This window comes from Phacochoerus africanus, chromosome 7 (genome assembly GCF_016906955.1).
Source record: "Phacochoerus africanus isolate WHEZ1 chromosome 7, ROS_Pafr_v1, whole genome shotgun sequence".
Classification (NCBI taxonomy): Eukaryota; Metazoa; Chordata; class Mammalia; order Artiodactyla; family Suidae; genus Phacochoerus; species Phacochoerus africanus.
The window spans coordinates 50,198,840-50,217,950 of NC_062550.1; the positions used below are offsets into that span (position 1 = coordinate 50,198,840).

At 39.7% G+C, this 19,111-nt stretch overlaps 1 protein-coding gene across 1 annotated transcript in view; it reads right to left on the minus strand.

Annotated features, from left to right (window-relative positions):
• The window catches only part of BMAL2 (basic helix-loop-helix ARNT like 2), a 123,172-nt gene that overhangs the window by 54,103 nt on the left and 49,958 nt on the right, over positions 1 to 19,111 (minus strand). The window contains exons 3-4 of the mRNA XM_047785752.1: positions 7,679 to 7,836; positions 186 to 265 (exon numbers count right to left, since the gene is read on the minus strand). Of these exons, the coding sequence (XP_047641708.1) occupies positions 186 to 265; positions 7,679 to 7,836 (238 nt within the window). The remainder of the gene's footprint in view (positions 1 to 185; positions 266 to 7,678; positions 7,837 to 19,111) is intronic.

The following is a 19,111-nucleotide window of genomic DNA, read 5'->3' on the forward strand; positions in this document are numbered from 1 at the left end:
ACATGCATTATCCCAAAATAATAAGACATGGTTATTATACAACTTAAATTTGTATTAAATGAAATTCAGTGTAATACAGAGTCCTGTATGTGTATAACAGCAAGCAAACTGAAGAGAATCTTCCCCCCATTCAAACAAAAACGAAAGGACAAATATGACTTAGACAAGCATATCTCTTTCCTTACCTTAAGAATCAGGTGTCTGAGCTCATTATCCTGAATGAATGAAGGTCTACAATTATTTCCCATACAAGAATTTGCCATACCTGAGGTAAAGAAGTCAAAAGTTATTTAAAATAGAGATGGAAATGAGGTAAATGCTCAATGCTGCTGCTGCTACTGGTGACAATGACAGTATTTTCTCTTTTAGCACTCTAACACCTCTTCTGCAATCATCCTCTTTCTTTGTTATTACTAGATTTAAATTTCCTGCTTTCAGATTGTAAATTCTTGGAACTGCTTATTCCATTACATTCAAATGTGTGCAAAATAAGTATATTGAAAAGTAATAAAATGCAATATATTATCTATTACTTTATAATAACATGCAAAAATATTCAAGACTGGTTATTTTAAAATGTATTAAAGTATAGTTGATTCACGAGGTTGTGTTAATTTCTGCTATACAGCAAAGTCATTCAGGTTTATGTATTCTTTTTTATATTCCTTTCCATTATGGTTTATTACAAGATATTGAATATAGTTCCCCGTGCTATACAATAGGGACCTTGTTGTTTGCCCATTCTGTATGTAATAGTTTGCATCTGCTAATCCCAAATTCCCAATCCATCCTTCCCCAACCACTCCCACCCCCTTGGCAACCACTAGGCTGTTCTATCTGTGAAGACTCCAGTTACTTTTATAATTTCTTAGTTTTTAAAACTGATAATATGAATTACCCCAAATAGGGAGATTCTGGAATTCTAACCAAATTTTATGGATTCTTTGGATTTTCCATATGACCCTTTAAAGATCTTATGGAGACTTATGATAATATACAAAAATGTATAAAAATATAAATGAAATAATTTATTTTAAGCCCTTAGCACAGAGCTTATTGTATTAAAAGGAAAATCTATTAAACAACCAGAAGAGCTGGGAGAATGATAAGGAATTATCAGGTCAAAGCTAGGTAAAAGTTTGACCTGAGAGAAGTAAGGAAAGAACTAAAACATTTATCTTGAGGGCATCCAACCTTGACAGGGATGCCTTTCATGGCCACAGGTGGGTGCAGGGGACAGTTTGCCAAGGCAAGGTGTGAGGTCCCTAGATAACCTCCAGGCAAGGGTGATTCAAAAGTAAATCAGATTTCCCTCCCTTACACTTCCCAACCCCCTCTAACCCCATCCCATCCTTCTGGGGACTACAAGGAAAGATGCTTTTGAAAAAGAAGTATTTCTGGGAAACCTGGACAGCTGCATGCAAATCAGTGAAACTAGAACACACCTTCACACCATGTATGAAAATAAACTCAAAATGGCTGAAAGACTTAAATATAAGACAACACACCATCAAACTCCTGGAAGAGAACACAGGCAAAACATTCTCTGACATCAACCTTACAAATGTTTTCTCAGGTCAGTCTCCCAAAGCAACAGAAATAAAAGCAAAAATAAACCAATGGGACCTAATCAAACTGACAAGCTTTTACACAGCAAAGGAAACCAAAAGGAAAACAAAAAGACAGCTTACAGAATGGGAGAAAATACTTTCAAATGATGCGACTTAATCTCTAAAATATAAAACAACTTATACAACTCATCAGCAAAATAGCCAACAACCCAATTGAAAAATGGGCAAGAGACATGAATAGACACTTCTCTGAGGAAGATACACAGATGGCCAACAAGCACATGAAAAAATGCTCAACATCACTGATTATTGGAAATGCAAATCAAAACTACCATGAGATACCACCTCATGTCAGTCAGAATGGCCATCATTAATAAGTCTGCAAACAACAAATGCTGGAAGGGTGCATAAAAAGGGAACCCTCCTGCACTGTTGGTGGGAATGTAAGTTGGTACAACCACCATGGAGAACAGTATGGATGTACCTTAGAAAACTATACATAGAACTATCATACGGCCCAGTAATACCACTCCTGGGCAAATATCCAGAAAAAAACTTTCCTTAAAAAAGACACATGCACCCACATGTTCATTGCAGCACTATTCACAATAGCCAAGACATGGAAACAACCCAAATGTCCATCAATAGATGATTGGATTAGGAAGATGTGGTATATGTACAACAATGGAATACTACTTAGCCATAAAAAAGAACAAAATAGGAGTTCCCGTCGTGGCGCAGTGGTTAACGAATCCGACTAGGAACCATGAGGTTGTGGGTTCGGTCCCTGCGCTTGCTCAGTGGGTTAAGGATCCGGCGTTGCCGTGAGCTGTGGTGTAGGTTGCAGACATGGCTCGGATCCCACGTTGCTGTGGCTCTGACGTAGGCTGGCGGCTACAGCTCTGATTTGACCCCTAGCCTGGGAACTTCCATATGCCGCGGGAGCGGCCCAAAGAAATGGCAAAAAAGACCAAAAATAAATAAATAACCCAAAAAAGAACAAAATAATGCCATTTGCAGCAACATGGGTGGAACTAGAGGCTCTCATAGTGACTAAAGTAAGTCAGAAAGAGAAAGACAAATACCATATGATATCATATATCTGGAATCTAATATATGGTACAAATGAACCTTTCCACAGAAAAGAAAATCATAGACTTGGAGAATACACTTGTGGTTGCCAAGGGAGAGGGGGAGGGAGTGGGAAGGATGGGGAGCTTGGGGTTAATAGATGCAAACTATTGCCTTTGGAATGGATTAGCAATGAGATCCTGCTATGTAGCACTGGGAACTATGTCGTTACTTATGATGGAGCATGATAATGTGAGAAAATAGAATGTATACATGTATGTGTAACTGGGTCATCACGCTATATAGTAGAAAAAAAATGTATTGGGGAAATAAAAAAATAAAAACACTTGAAATTTTAAAAAAAGAAAGAAAAAGAAAAAGAAAGATGAGGTAACACTCTGAGACATGTTAACCTCTAATTGGCCTTTCAATGGATTTAGAGGCCAAACTCACCAATTACCTAAGTGGTAGGGAATAAACAAAACCAGAAAATTGAATACCTTCATGATATGATTCAGGAAAGTCTTCTTAGACCGGAAACACCCCTAAAAAAACCTGGCATAAGCAAAAAAAGACTCTTTTGGAATCTCCCTCAAAGAATCTCCCCAAATGACATTATTATTATTATTACCACTACTATTACTACTACTACTACACAGTAGTCTGATAGAAGGGAGTTAAGAAAAGGCTGAAGGGTGGAGACTCTGTGGCCAGGCCATGTACAGTGATAAATCAATGTGAGTGAAGCAGTGACACTTCCAGGCTGGCCTGAGGCAAGGTTGGCAGAAGTGTGCCAAGGAAACCCCGTCAGTGTCAATCAGCCAGAATGGACAAGCCCAGACTAAATAGGTGAGTGAGGACGTGAGGACGTGCCAGTGAGCAAACAAAGGCAGTCAGTGTGGAGCGGAAGCTAGAGGGTGGTTGGCTAACAAAATGCATGCTGTGCCATTGTGTACACCTGCCAAAGAGTGGTGACAACTCTGATTCTCAGATTCTGATAGCAAAAACAAATAAGAAAACACGATCACCTACTTTTATTATGATGTTCATACTATCATTAAAAAAAGGACAATATGACAATAATAATGATCGTAATGATCAAAATGACAATATCTGACCACCACCTCCATCACTGAGAAACTCTGTGCTCTTTCTCGGATATTTGCCTTATGACAAATATCATATGAGCTCACTTATATGTGCAATAGAGGAAAATGATACAGGGTCGGGGGATGAGTGAAATAGGTGGTGATGAAGTGGTACAGATTTCCAGTTGCAAAATAAATAAGTCCTGGGGATGTAAATGTACAGCATAGGGAAGAGGGTCAAGAGAGTAAAATAACTTTGCATGGTGACAGGTGGCAATTAGACTTACACTGATCATTTCTTAATGTATGAAAATATTAAATGATTATGTCATACGTCAGTAACTAAAAAAAGGAAAAAAATGATACAAATTAACTTATTTACAAAACAGATATAGACTCATAGATAGAGAAAACAAACTTATGGTTACCAAAGGGGAAAAAAGGGGAGGGATAAGTTAGGAGTTTGGGATTAACAGAATATACTACTATATATAAAAGAGATAGGAGTTCCCATCATGGCTCAGTGGTTAACACACCCGACTAGTATCCATGAGGACATGGGTTCTATTCCTAGCCTTGGTCAGTGGGTTAAGGATCCGGCATTGCCATGAGCTGTGGTGTAGGTTGCAGACATGGCTCAGATCCCAAGTTGCTGTTACTGTGGTGTAGGCCAGCAGCTACAGCTCTGATTCGACCCCTAGCCTGGGAACCTCCACATGCCATGGATGTGGCCCTCAAAAGACAAAAAATAAAATAAAATAAACACCAAGGACCTACTGGGAACGATATTCAGTATCTTGTAACAACCTATAATGGAAAAGAATCTGAAACTAACAAAACATTGTAAATCAACTATACTGCAATTTTTAAAAAGAATGAAAAAATAAATACTGGAGTTCCCATCGTGGAGCAGCAGAAAAGAATCCAACTAGGAACCATGAGGTTGTGGGTTCGATCCCTGGCCTCACTCAGTGGGTTAAGCATCCGGCATTGCTGTGAGCTGTGGTGTAGGTCAAAGATGCGGCTTGGATCTGGTGTTGCTGTGGCTCTGGTGTAGGCCGGTGGCTACAGCTCCAATTATATCCCTAGCCTAGGAACCTCCATATGCCACAGGTGTGGCCCTAAAAAGACAAAAAAATATATATATATGCTCACCCTTTATACATATTACCCTTTACTCAACAACAACACTATGAGGCAAAGCATTACCCCTGTTTTATAGATGTGGAGGTTGAGGATTAAATTGTCACACGGCAATTTAGGCAGGGAGCCAGGATTTGAAACCAGGTTTACCTCCAGGACCCAGGCATGCACCACTGGTTCCCAGGTATTCAGACCCATGGAGGCCCTTGGAAAGCATCTGCTCCAGAGCAGGGCTTACTCCAAATGTGGTCTGCAAACCATCTTACCAGTTTGTCATCATCAAACTGTAGTGAGATGAGCACAGAAATTAACAAAAAGCATGGTAATGCTTTATGGTAATGCTGTTGCCTTCCAGCCCATGAGCATTTTTTTCCATTAATTAATTGTATGTATTTTATTTATTTTTCTTTTTTGGCCACCCCATGACATATTAAGTTCCCGGGCTGGGGAGCAGATACGAGATGCAGTTGTGACCTACGCTGCAGCTGCGGCAACGCTGAATCCTTTAACCCACTGGGCTGGGCAGGGATCGAACCTGCATCCTGGCACTGTGGATACACCTCTGATCTCTTTTGCCACAGTGGGAACTCATGTACTGTACTTTATAATGGATGGACGTGAAGAATACTTGCCCTTCCCCCACAGAGTTTGAGAAGCACTGCTGGAAAGTGTAGTTAAAAAAAAAATCATTTCATCATTCTCTGTCTTCCAAGTAATTACGTGTGGACTAAAGTAACACTGTCCACATGCAGCCGTCTGATGATCAGGCATCCAGGCGTTTGTAGGTCGAGTTGGGGTCCACTCTGGCTAAGGCACTGGGAGGTGGCCCCAGCTGCTTTAAGCCATCATTTCCTCAGGTAGATGTGACTAAGGATCTGGTCGAGTTGTGATGAGCACATGATCGCCTTGGCCAATGGTGAAATCTATGCTCTGTTCCAAAGAATCCTCTCTGGATCTAGGCAGTGTCTCCTCCCTACTGAGTGTCCCTTGTCCCTTGTCACAGGCATACATTTATCACTAGCTGTTCATGATCTCTTCGTGGGTCTGTCTCCCAAGTCCACCATGAACCCTCCAGCACAGAGAGCTTGTCTCCTTCATTTTCATAACCCCAGCAGAATCTCAGTTCCCGTTGGCTGAATTAGTTGAGTGATTCATGGCTTTTCCCTTGGGTCCTCCTCTCTCGGGATGTTATAAATGTGAGAGCTGTTGGGTAATTTTCGGGTTGCTATCCAGTGACCTCAGTTGAGCCCGCTAATGTTCACTGCTGAAAGATTTAAGGGAAATACTGCACACAACTTGTGGGTAAAAGAGAATCTTATTTCACAAGAGACTGGTAGGAAAAAAAGGCCTCCAGTCATGCTCTAAAAGTTGCCAATGCCTGTGCTGCTCTGCATGGCATGGAAGGTGTCAAGGGCTGTACTTGCTTTCCCCACTGCCTGCTCTCCAGATCTGCAAGTGCTTAACTGGTCACAATACATAAGCCATTTTTCTATCTTCTGCAAAGATCTAGGAAAGGTGATTTACAGTACAGCTCGCAGGGAGTTCCCTGGTGGTCTAGCAGTTAGGACTCAGTGCTTTCACGGCTGTGGCCCAGGTTTAATCCCTAGTCTGGCAACTGAGATCCCACATCAAGCTGCTGCATGCTGCAGCCAAAAAAAGTACAGTTTGCACAAGTTACTATTAAATAACACTTTAATACCTATCTCTAGTTTTCTTTCCTAATTTGTATACACACCTCCCAGGCCTCCTCTAATCTGAACAGATTTGTCAGGATTTGTTGTTTTTGTTGTTCATTATGAACTAAGATCCTCTTTGGGCTCCAGTTTGCACCAGGTAACACTGCTTTCCTCCAGGCCACTTTAACTCGACCTGGTAAATCTCCTGTGTTCTGACCACAGGACTTCCTTTTCCCTTTAACAGCTTTTTCTTCTGCTGATGTGCAGTATAGGACAGAGATCTAAATGAGACCCTTGGTCTTCCTTTGCTTATTCCTTTTTTATACTTTTTGGAGCCAGATTTCACTATAATCTTTTAGGTCTTTACAGATCTGAATATGCAGTCTCCTCTATGGTCTGCAACACCCCTTCTGCCAGGTCTTCTGATCCTCTCAATATAAATATATGTCATTAACATTCAAATATCTAAAACTCAATTCTATTTCCATCATTCCACACCCCAGCCAGACTGGGGTTGTTCCCAAACCAGAGGTGATTCCACTTTGATTTAAAATTCAAGCTCACACAGGGAAATTGGTAAAGTCAGAAATGATCACACACACCCCAAGTAGCAATGCCTGAGAACCTCCTTCGCCCAATATCCCATATATATGAGAATGCCTTAGAATAGCAAGATGTGATGCATTTTTCGACCTACTCACCAGTCTGAATGACATTTTAAGAGAAGTTGCGTTTAAGGGGTTTTGCGTTTCTAGTAGAAGTCTGACAATAATTTAAAATTATAATAATTAACATGACATTTCAGAACTTCTAAAATATTGAGAGGTATGTACAGCAGGTGTTATCTTCATATTATATATGAGGAAACAAGTAGAAATATAAAGACTTTCCAAGTTTCCGTAGTAAACTTAAGATGAAGCTTGTAGTGAAACCAAGTTTTCTGGCATCCAAATTAGTACTCTCTCCACATAAGAATATGGACAAGCATCCAAGTTAATGCCTAGAAAGCTAAAAGACATAGCTGCATAAAATCTCAACAGCCAGGAACAACAAAACACACCCATCCAGGACCTTGTCAATCAAGGGAAGACGTCACAAATCCAAGTGTGGGGGCCATTTTCAAACTCACCTTTTAAAGATCTCAAGTGCTGAACAGCCATTCTTAAAACTGTCAGTTTGTCCAGCTTCCGTGCCACAGGATGGCACTGAGGGATCATCGCAGACAGTGTTTCGATCAGGTTGTTCATTTTATCTCTCCTCCGCTTTTCGGTTTGGCTATGCACTTCTCTAAGAAGGAAAAAGAGCCGCCTTTATATTTAACATTCAGCAGACCCCCACTTACCCCAGAGGTACCAGGGAGCATGGGTGAGGCCAGCAAGCCCCTGCTGCTCTTCCTCCCGACTCTGGCCCTGCAGGTGGCAATCAGGGAAGAGGCAGAAGCACTGGGAGCAGGAATGGCACTCACTCATCTGCTTTCACCACCCTCACCCCACTACCCTTGTTCCTTCCCTCCTGACCTTATTCCCTGAAACCTTGAGGAACTAAGACCTCAGAGATACATGCACCCCATTGGTCACTCCAGCACAATTCACAATAGCTAAGACATGGAAACAACCTGAATGTCCACTGACAGAAGAACGGATTAAGAAGATGTAGTATAGATATACAGTGGAATATTACACATCCATAAAAAGAATGAAATATTACCATTTGCAGCAGCATGAATGGGCCTGAAATTATCATATTGAGGCAAGATAAAGACAAATATATGAGATCACTAATATGTGGAATCTAATACAAAATGATACAAAAGAACTTATTCACACAATGGAAACAGACCCACAAAGAGTTAGAAACCAAACTTACGGTTACCAAAGGGGGAACACTGGTGCAGGGGAGGTGATAAATTGGAGGTTGGGACTGACATATACACACTACTATATATGGAATGAATGAGTAATAAAGACCTACTGTATAGCACAGAGAAACCTACTCAGCACTCTGCAGTGACCTATATGAGAAAAGAATCTGAAAAGGAATGGATATATGCATACATATAACTAATTCACTTTGCTGTACACCTGAAACCAACACAAAATTGTAAGTCAAGTATATTCTTTTTTTGAATGATTTTTATTTTTTCCATCATAGCTGGTTTACAGTGTTCTGTCAATTTTCTACTGTACAGCAAGGTGACCCAGTCACACATACATGTATACATTCTTTTTCCCACATTATTCTCCATCATGCTCCATCATAAGTGACTAGATATAGTTCCCAGTGCTATACAACAGGGTCTCATTGCTTAACCATTCCAAAGGCAATAGTTTGCATCTATTCACCCCAAATTCCCAGTCATTCCACTCCCACCCCCTCCCCCTTGGGGTCAACTATATTCTAATATAATTTTTTTTTTAAGATTAAAAGGAAAAAAAGAACTAAGACCTCTGAGAGCCATGGTGAATGCTTTTTTAGCTTCCCTTCAGGCTCAGAGGAAGAGGTAGGTTGCCCTCTATTCAAAGCTAATGCCTCTCTGGCATTTGCTTGAATAGTTATCAGCATCTTAACCTTATTCTCTTTCACAGCTCTTTCTGTGGGTCATTAAATGGGTTCAAGTCCCTTCTCTTTAGAAAAAAAAATCACTTTCCCTAATTCTAGGGAAACTTTTTCCTTGCTTCCCTCCTCAGCCAGCTTCCTCAGAGTGTGGACTCCACTCAAACTTTCATCTCCCAGGCACCTCTCCATCTCTTAAAATCAACCCCCTTCCACAACCCCCCACTCCACTAAAACTACTCTAGTAAAGGTCATCCTAGACTTACGCAACCCCAGCTGATTCCTGCCTTGAATTTGAGACTGTTGCCACTTCTCACATTCTTCCCTGGCTTCTGTGCCCTCTCCGGCTCCTCCATCCTCCTGGCTCAGCTCCTTCTCTGTCCTTCAACACTGGTCCTCTGAGATCCCTTACCTGGCATCACTCTTTCCTCACCTATAGCTTCACCCTAAGAAACTGTATTCTGTCATAAGCTTCTTTCCATTAAATCCTTATATCATTCACTCTCCATCCAATTCTCAACCTTCAGAACTAATATTATGCACCTCAGTGATTCACGAGCATTCTAAAACTCAAGAAATCCCAAACTGAATGCATCTTCTACAGTTGACCCTATTATAATTCCCCTTCCTCTACCAGCCCTAATTACTCTTCCTTCTGTAGGGTTTATCTTGATTGGTGACACCACTAGACTCATTCCTGACCCTTCTTCTTCACCCTAAAGAGTCAAATAATCATAAACTTCTGTAGATTCTAGTTTTTAAAATATCTTTAAATCTGTCTTTTCCTCTTCTCCAGCCACTCTGTTACCACCTTGATTCAGGCCCTTATGGTAGATCATTGCATGACTCCAAAAAGCCTTTGAAACTGATTTTCCTGCTTCATCTAGTGTCTTTCTCATTCACTCTATCCATCCACTATTCCCAGAACAATTGCTTTCAAATCAAATCATGGAATCCCATGGCCAACATGTATTTCCACTGCCTAAAAGTGAAGGCAAGACTCTCTACTGACATCCCAATGTTCTCATGACCCGGCTCATGCCTTCATTTCCAGTTTCACCTTCCCTTGTCTTCTCCCTCCAGCTCCAGATTTCACAAAGCAGCAATGCCAGATGACTTGCTAGTCCTCCAACACTTCAAGTCCTCTCTCATCTCCTCTAACCCTTGCTCTTTACTCAGTTTAGAATGTCCTACCTTCCTATATTCTTGGGAAAATCCTATTCCTTCTTCAAAACCCAGATCAGTTATTCTGGGAATGTTTCTTTGATGATTCATCATTTCCCTTTCTCAGTCATCTCAGTACCTTATTTCATCAAATATACCCCTACCATATTTCATCAAGTCTAAGATACCATCATTTGTAAGATGCACCATTACTTAATGCATCACAAAGAAGGAAAAATGCTGCCAATTAATAGGAAGATGACCTTGACGATAAGATCTGTTTCACAGATGATAAAATGTGGAGGGAGGGCAATGTGTCACTTGGATTTCAAGAATTATTTTATTTTACACTTTATTGTGAACATATGTCTGTTTCTCCTACAACACTCACGTCATAGCAACTCCAGAATTTCTATGTAAGAAGAGTTTGGGGAAGGGTATCTAATGGAAAAGAGGAAAAATGGAGACTTGTCCTGTTTTTAGAGACTTTAAACTAGATGAAAGAGTTGGGGGAGCACTGATGGAGCTAACCCACCCCACAACCATTCACCCCTGGGCCATGCCCCTCCTGGAAGAAAATACATACTTTGGGGTGTGCTGGCTGAAATTCAAGTTACACATGTATTTACATAATATTTTACTCATACTTTGGTCTATTCATGGGCAATTTTTAGATTAAAGACTTACAATTTTAAAAATGTTATAGTTATCCTCTTGCTAGAATATTCACCTCTTCTTTCTAACAGTATTACCCACTAGCATAGACAGAAGCAGTGGACAGAAATGCCTGATTCCAGGAATGTACAGCAGAAGAGCAGATGCCTTCTCTTAGAGCTAGGGTTTGGAGAGAGATGAAAACAGGTGGAAACAAAACCACTTAAGAATGATTAATGATGATGCAAACACAGAGGAAGGTGAAATAGCCAATTTTTGAATACTTTACTTGAAGGAGGTGCACCTGAAAATACCTCTTGGAGGAATTTAATAAAGAAAGGCATATCCATCCAGAGGCTAGTTCTCTGCTTAATAATTCATCAGGGCTCTGGCCCTTAATTCTGTGAACTATTACTGTCACTTTAAACCATGTCAGTGTTTTGCAGAGTCATATATGTATATATTCTGAGAAAATAGAATAAATGGAGAAAAAGCAAAATTGAGATCTGGCCATGTTGCCAGATGCAGAAAATAAATCTGTAGATATTGAAAGAACATGTTGAAACAATTGACAGAATTTATGATGATGTATTCCTAATAATCAGATGTTCCTTTTAAGTAATTCTGATTTGCTTACAGGGTAAATTATGTTTTCTCTAATGTTTAAAGACAATAACAATTGTTGTTTTTTTGTTTTTGGCCATGCCCACAGTATACAGAAATTCCCTAGGCAGGGATCAAAACCAAGCCACAGCAGTGACAAGGCAGAATCCTTAACTGCTAGGCCACAAGGGAACTCCAATACTAGTTGTTTTTAATAAAGAGCTATTCTAAGAAAAATTTAAAGATACATAGGCCAAATGTTATTCAAGTAAATAGAGAAAAATGGTACAAAGTATCTGAGGATCTCTACTTCTCAGAGCAATAGAAAAACCCAAATACTCATGAATCCATTCTATCTTGACATCACCCATTTGCTTTGGCTGCTGGTCTGCCTGTGTGACCTCTTCTACCCACCATGTACCTTCTCAATGGTACAATATACCTGAGGGACTTCACTTGTACTTTTTGTTCACCATCTTACAAAAAAGCAGGATAACATATCAAACTACATGAAACAGATTTTAATTCTTGAGAAAGAAAGAAATGTGAGATTAAGTCCAATCATCCTAATTCCTAGTAAGCCTTTAGGTTTTTTTTTTTTTGTTTCCACTTTTTTTTTAATTTCCCTAATAAATTATTTTTTTTCTACTGTATAGCATGGTGACCCACTTATACATAACATGCATACATTCTATTTTCTCACTTTATCACACTCCATCATAAGTGACTAGACATAGTTCCCAGTGCTATACAGCAGGATCTCATGGCTAATCCATTCCAAAGGCAATAGTCTGCATATATTAACCCCAAGATCCCAATCCATCCCACTCCCTCCCCCTTGGCAACCACAGCCTATTCTCCAAGTCCATGATTTCTTTTCTGTGGAAAGGTTCATTTGTGCCATATATTAGATTCCAGATATAGGTGATATCATATGGCATTTGTCTTTCTGACTTACTTCACTCTAATTCCATCCATGTTGCTGCAAATGGCATTATTTTGTTCTTTTTCATTGCGGAGTAGTATTCCATTGTGTATATATACCACACCTTCCTAATCCAATCATTGATGGACATTTGGGTCAATAGCCAAGCCTTTAGTAGTAAATGCAACCCCGAGCCCCTCCTTAAAACCATTACTACTGTTTGTAAAGCTGATAGGCACCTCACCCCCATCAGGTAACAAAAAACTGTTAACTCACAATGAATAATCACCATTGTTCTGTTTAGAAATTACCCCATGCCAAAGTTCAAAAGGAATATAATATTCATAAAATAATATTAAATCAAATACTTTAAAAACAATTGATGGCTTAGTCAAAAATTTATAATAGCACTGTTAAATAGCTTGAAAATACATTAAGAATCTCAGACCTGGGGGGAGGGGATCAAGATGGTGGAGGGGTAAGACATGGCTCTCACCTTCTCCTACAAACACATCAAAAAAAAAATCTACATGTAGAATGATTTGCACCTAATAACTACTAAACCCTGGCAGAAGACTTAAAACCTCCAAAAAGGGCAAGAAACCCTCCACATAACTTGGTAGAACAAAAGGAAAAAAAAAAGAGAGAGAGAGAGCTGAGTAAAAAAAAAAGGAATCAGGATGGAACCACCACTCCTGAGACAGAGCTGTGACAGAGGAAAAGAATCTGCACCCTGGGAAGCCACCTAACTGGCAGAGAGATCAGCCAAGACAGAGAGGGAACCTCAAAGCCTTGGAGAAAAGTAAAGCAGCCAGACTGAGGAGAGCAAAGCTGAGAGAAAGCTGCATGGACCATCAGTATCACTGCCCACAGACACCACAGCCTGAGACATTTGGGAGGGAGCTGGGCACTGATACTCAGGCTTGGGAAGTCAGTTTTGCGCAGAGGACTAGGGTTGACTGTGTGGAGACAGCTTGAGGGGCTAGGGAGTGGTGCACCACAGGTGGGAGAGTGGAGCACCACAGTAGAGGAAGCACAGGAGGAGGTCTAGGCCCACAGGAGAAGCAAGGAACCATTGTTGTAGAGGGTGAGAAAAGGAGGGGTGGACTGCCACAAGAATCTCTCTGTTCATGCATGGACTCTTGGATGGTGGGGCAGTGGAGTGCCTCTTATGTAGGCTATGGGCAGTGGGGGCAAACCACTGCAGCCATCTCAGACTAGAGGTCCATAAACAGGCACCACCTGTGACCTCATTCACCTCAGGGGTAGCTGCAGAGGAGGGCACTGCAACCAAGTGCCACCTGTTGCTGCTCTCACTTCCCAGGGAATGCACACACTCTACTGTTGCCACTGCCAAAGTCTCTGGGTGCCACCTACACCTGCCTGAGGGCCACTGCCACTTCCCAGGCCCTGTAACCAGAAGCAGGCTGTGCCACCTCCCCCCAGGTCCCCAACATTGTCAAGGATTGAGAAACCAGGCACTGACTACAGGCGTTGTCCACTACCTCCATCGCCCTGGAAGCACACATAGGCCATACACTAGCACACCCCCTATCAAGGGGATAACAGCCTGAACACACTAAGGAAAGAGACAGCAGGCATCCAAATGAAAAGCAGCCCTCAAGCTAAAAAAAAAAAAAAAAAAAGTAAACCCTCATAAAATACCCATGGGTACTCTTTTATAGAACTAGCCCTCAAAGACTATAGTAGTTGTTTTCCCTAAACTCACAGAATAAGAAAAATATAAGCAAAATAAAGAAGCTCAGGAACCATTCCCAATTAAAAGAACAGAATTCCCCTGAAGGAGCAAACACAATGAAACAGACCTCTGCAGTCTAACAGACCCGGAGTTCAAAAGGACATAGTGAAAATACTGAAGGAATTGAGAGCAAATATGAAGGAAGTAAGAACAGATATGAACAGTAATGCAGATTACTTTGGAAAGCAACTAGAAAATATAAGGAGGAGCCAAGAAAAATTAGAAAATTCATTGGCAGATACACAAGCTCAGTTAAAGGCACTAAGGAGCAGAATGAATAATGCAGAGGAATGAGTTAGTGAGTTGGCAGACAGAATAAATGGCAATCACCTAATCAGGATAGCAGACAGAAAATCAAATGAAAAAACATGAAAGAAATATAAGCAATCTATGGAATAATATAAAGTGGGCCAATCTATGCATAATAGGGTTTCCAGAAGGAGAAGAAAAGGAAAAGGGGATTAAAAATATATTTGAAGAAATTATGGCTGAAAACTTTTGAAATCTAGGAAACAGATATTGAGATACAGGAAGCACAGAAGGCCCCAAACAAACTGAACCCAAACAGACACACACCAAGACATATCATAACAGAAATGGCAAAAGTTAAAGATAAGGAGAGGAGTCTATAGGTAGTAAGAGAAAAACAATGAGTTAATTATAAGGGAACCCCCTTAAGGCTATCAGATTATTTCTCTATAGAAACACTACAGGCCAGAAGAGAGTGGCAAGACATATTCAAAATTTTAAAAGGGAAACATTTGCAGCCTACAATACTCTACCCAGCAAGAATATCATTTAAAATAGAATGAGAAATAAGAGTTCCCATTGTGGCGCAGTGGTTAACGAATCCGACTAGGAACCATGAGGTTGCGGGTTCGATCCCTGCCCTTGCTCAGTGGGTTAATGATCCAGCGTTGCCGTGAGCTGTGGTGTAGGTTGCAGACACGGCTCGGATCCTGTGTTGCTGTGGCTCTGGCGTAGACCGGTGGCTATAGCTCCGATTCGACCCCTGGCCTGGGAACCTCCATATGCGGCAGGTGCGGCCCAAGAAATAGCAACAACAACAACAACAACAACAACAAAAGACAAAAAATAAAATAAAATAAAATAAAATAAAATAGAATGAGAAATAAAGAATTTATCCAACAAACAAAAACAAAAAGAATACAGTAATACTAAACCCATTCTAAAAGAAATACTGAAAATTCTCCTCCAATAAAAAAGAAGAAAGAAGATATAAGATGGAAGAAATCACAACTGGAAAGTAATCACCTAAATAAGCCAGTGTAGAGATATAAAAAGAAAGGAAAAAACCTAACATAAAAATAATTTTAAACATAAAGAACAGCAAAAGGATAAAGATGAAAATGTTAAAAAAGGACATTAGGAGTTCCTGTCATGGCTCAGCAGTAACGAACCTGATTAGCATGCATGAGGATGTAGGTTCGATCCCTGGTCTTCCTCAGTGGGTTAAGGATCTGGTGTTGCCGTGAGCTGTGGTATAAGTTGCAGACACAGTTTGGACCCTGTGTCACTGTGGCTATCGTGCAGCCTGGGGGCTACAGCTCATATTCAACCCCTAGCCTCAGAACTTCCATAAGCCATGGGTACAGACCAAAAAAGACAATAAATAAATAAATAAAATAATAGACATCAAAATCATAAAATGTGCAGAAGGAAAGTAAGAAAATCTAGGAGTTCCCGTCGTGGCACAGTGGTTAACGAATCCGACTAGGAACCATGAGGTTGCGGGTTCGGTCCCTGCCCTTGCTCAGTGGGTTAACGATCCGGTGTTGCCATGAGCTGTGGTGTAGGTTGCAGACGCAGCTGGGATCCCGCATTGGCTCTGGCGTAGGCGGGGGGCTACAGCTCCGATTTGACCCCTAGCCTGGGAACCTCCATATGCCCCGGGAGTGGCCCAGGAAATAGCAAAAAGACCAAAAAGACCAAAAAAAAAATCTAGACTCTCTTTTTCTAGAATGTATTTGAGCCTATATGACCATCAGGTTAAAGCAAGCAAATATAGGAAGGGGGTAACATACTTGAAAAACAGGGCAACTACAAATCAAGACCAAACAATACATTCACAAAAATTAAAAAGAAGAGGACACAGGCATAAAATAAAAGGCAATTATCTAGCCAAGAAAAGAAAAGAACAAAGGAGAAACATAGAATCAACTGGAAAACAAGGGTTAAAATGGCAATAAAAACATAATTATCACTAATTACTTTAAAGGTCAATAGACTGAATGCTCTAAAGACATAGAGTGACAAACTGGATAAAAAAACAAGAAACTTACAGCATGCTGCCTACAAGAGACTCACCTCAGGGCAAAAGACAAATATAACTTGAAAGTAAGGAGATGGAAAAAGATATTTCATGTGAAAGGAAATGACAGGAAAGCAAGAGTTGCAATCCTCATACCAAACAAAATAGACTTTAAAACAAAGGGCATAAAGAAAGACAAAGAAGGACACTATTTAATGATAAAAGGATCGATTCAAGAAAAGGATATTACACTTGTCAATATATATGCCCCTAATATAGGAGCACCTGAATATATGCAACAACTAGTAACAGAATAAAAGGAGAAATTGATGGGGATACAACAATAGTAGTCCCACTCACATCAATGGACACATCCTCTAGACTGAAAATCAATAAAGCAACAGAGATACTAAATGATACAATAGAACAGTTAGATATTTTTAGGATATTATATCCAAAAAACCAGAAGATGCATTCTTTTTAAGAGCTTGTGGAACATTCTCAAGGACTGATCACATACTGGGGCACAAAACTAACCTCAACAAATTTAAGAGTATAGAAATTATTTTAAGCATCCTCTCTGACTACAATGGAATGAAACTAGAAATAAAGCACAGGAAAAGAAAAAACTGACTACATGGAGACTAAACAACAATCTACTGAAAAACCAATGGGTCAATGAGGAAATCAAGACGTAAATTAAAAATACCTCAAGAAGTTCCCACCATGGCTCAGTGGAAATGAATCCAACTAGGAACCATGAGGTTGCAGTTTCCATCCCTGGCCTCAATTGGTGGGTTAAGGATCTGGCATTGCTCTGAGCTGTGGTGTAAGTCACAGATGTGGCTCGGATCTGGCATTGCTGTGGCTCTGGTGTAGGCCCGCAGTAACAGCTCTGACTAGACCCCTAGCCTGGGAACCTCCGTATGCCACAGGTGTGGCCCTCAAAAAGACAAAAAAAAAATACCTTGAGACAAATGATAATGGAAACAAAACTACTCAAAATTTATAGGATGCTGCACAAGCAGCTCTTGGAGGGCAGTTCATAGCAATATAGGTCTTCCTCAAAAAGAAGAAAAATCTCAAATCTGCAACTTAACCTACCAACAAAAAGAATTAGAAAAAAAATAACAAACAACACCTAAAGTCAGCAGAAGGAAGAAAATCATAAAGATCAGAGAGGAAATCAATAAAATAGAGATTCAAAAAACAATAGAAAAAAATCAATAAAACCAAGAGCTGGTTCTTCGAAAGGGTAAACAAAATTGACAAACCAAGAGTTGGTTCTTTGAAAGGTTAAACAAAAGTAACAAACCTCTGGCCAGACTCACCAAGAAAAAGAAGAAAGAACCCAAATAAATGAAATAAGAAATGAAAAAGGAGAAATCGCAATGAATACTGCAGAAAATACAAAAAAAAAAACTGTAAGAGAATACTGTGAACAACTATATGATGCCAACAAATTTGAAAACCTTGAAGAGCTGGATGACTTTCTAGAGATATAGCTTGCCAAAACTGAATCAAGAAGAAATATACCATTTGAAAACAGACACTAGAAATGAAATTAAATGTGTAATAAAAACATTCCCTACAAACAAAAGTCCAGGATCATATGGCTTCACAGGTGAATTCTACCAAACATATGAAGAAGAACCTATACCTATCCTTATTAAAATTTTCCAAATGGTTGAAGAAGGAATAATCCCAAAGACAGTCTAGGAAGCTACCATCACCTTAATACCAAATCCAAACAAAGATACTACCGAAAAAGAAAATTATAGGCCAATATCTTTGATGAATATAGACACAAATATTCTCCACAAAATTTTAGCCAACTGAATTTAAGAACACATAAAAAAGATCATACACCATGGCCAAGTGGAATTCATCCCAAGTTCACAAGGATGGGTTCAACATATGCAAATCAATCAATATCATGCACCATATTAACAAAAGAAAAGTCAAAAACCACATGATCTTCTCAATAGATGCAGAAAAAGCACTTGACAAAATCCAACATCTATTCATGATAAAAACTTTTACCAAAGTGGGTATAGAGGGAACATACTTTAACATAATAAAACATTTAACATTTGTCATAAATGTTAAATGTATATATAATATATAATACTCAATGGAGAGAAACTGAAAGGCTTCCCACTAAAATCTGGAATGAGACAAGGATGCCCACTCTCGCTCTTTTATTCAACACAGTATTGGAAAACTTAGCCATACCAATTAGACAAACAAATAAAAATTATCCAAATTGGAAGAGAAGAGGTAAAATTTTCACTCTATGCAGATGACATGATACTATATATAGAAAACCCTAAGGACACCACACTGAAACTACTCAAACTGATCAACAAAATCAGCAAAGTAGCAGGATAAAAGATTAACATTCACAAATCAGTTGCATTTCTGTATACTAACAATGAAATATTAGAAAAAGAATATAAAAATAACTTTTAAAATCACACCCCTAAAAATTAAATACCTAGGAATAAACCTGACCAAGGAGATGAAAGACTTACATGCTGAGAACTATAAGACATTAATCAAGGAAATTAAAGAGGATTCAAAGAAATGGAAAACTATTCTATGCTACTAGATTGGAAGAATTAATATTGTT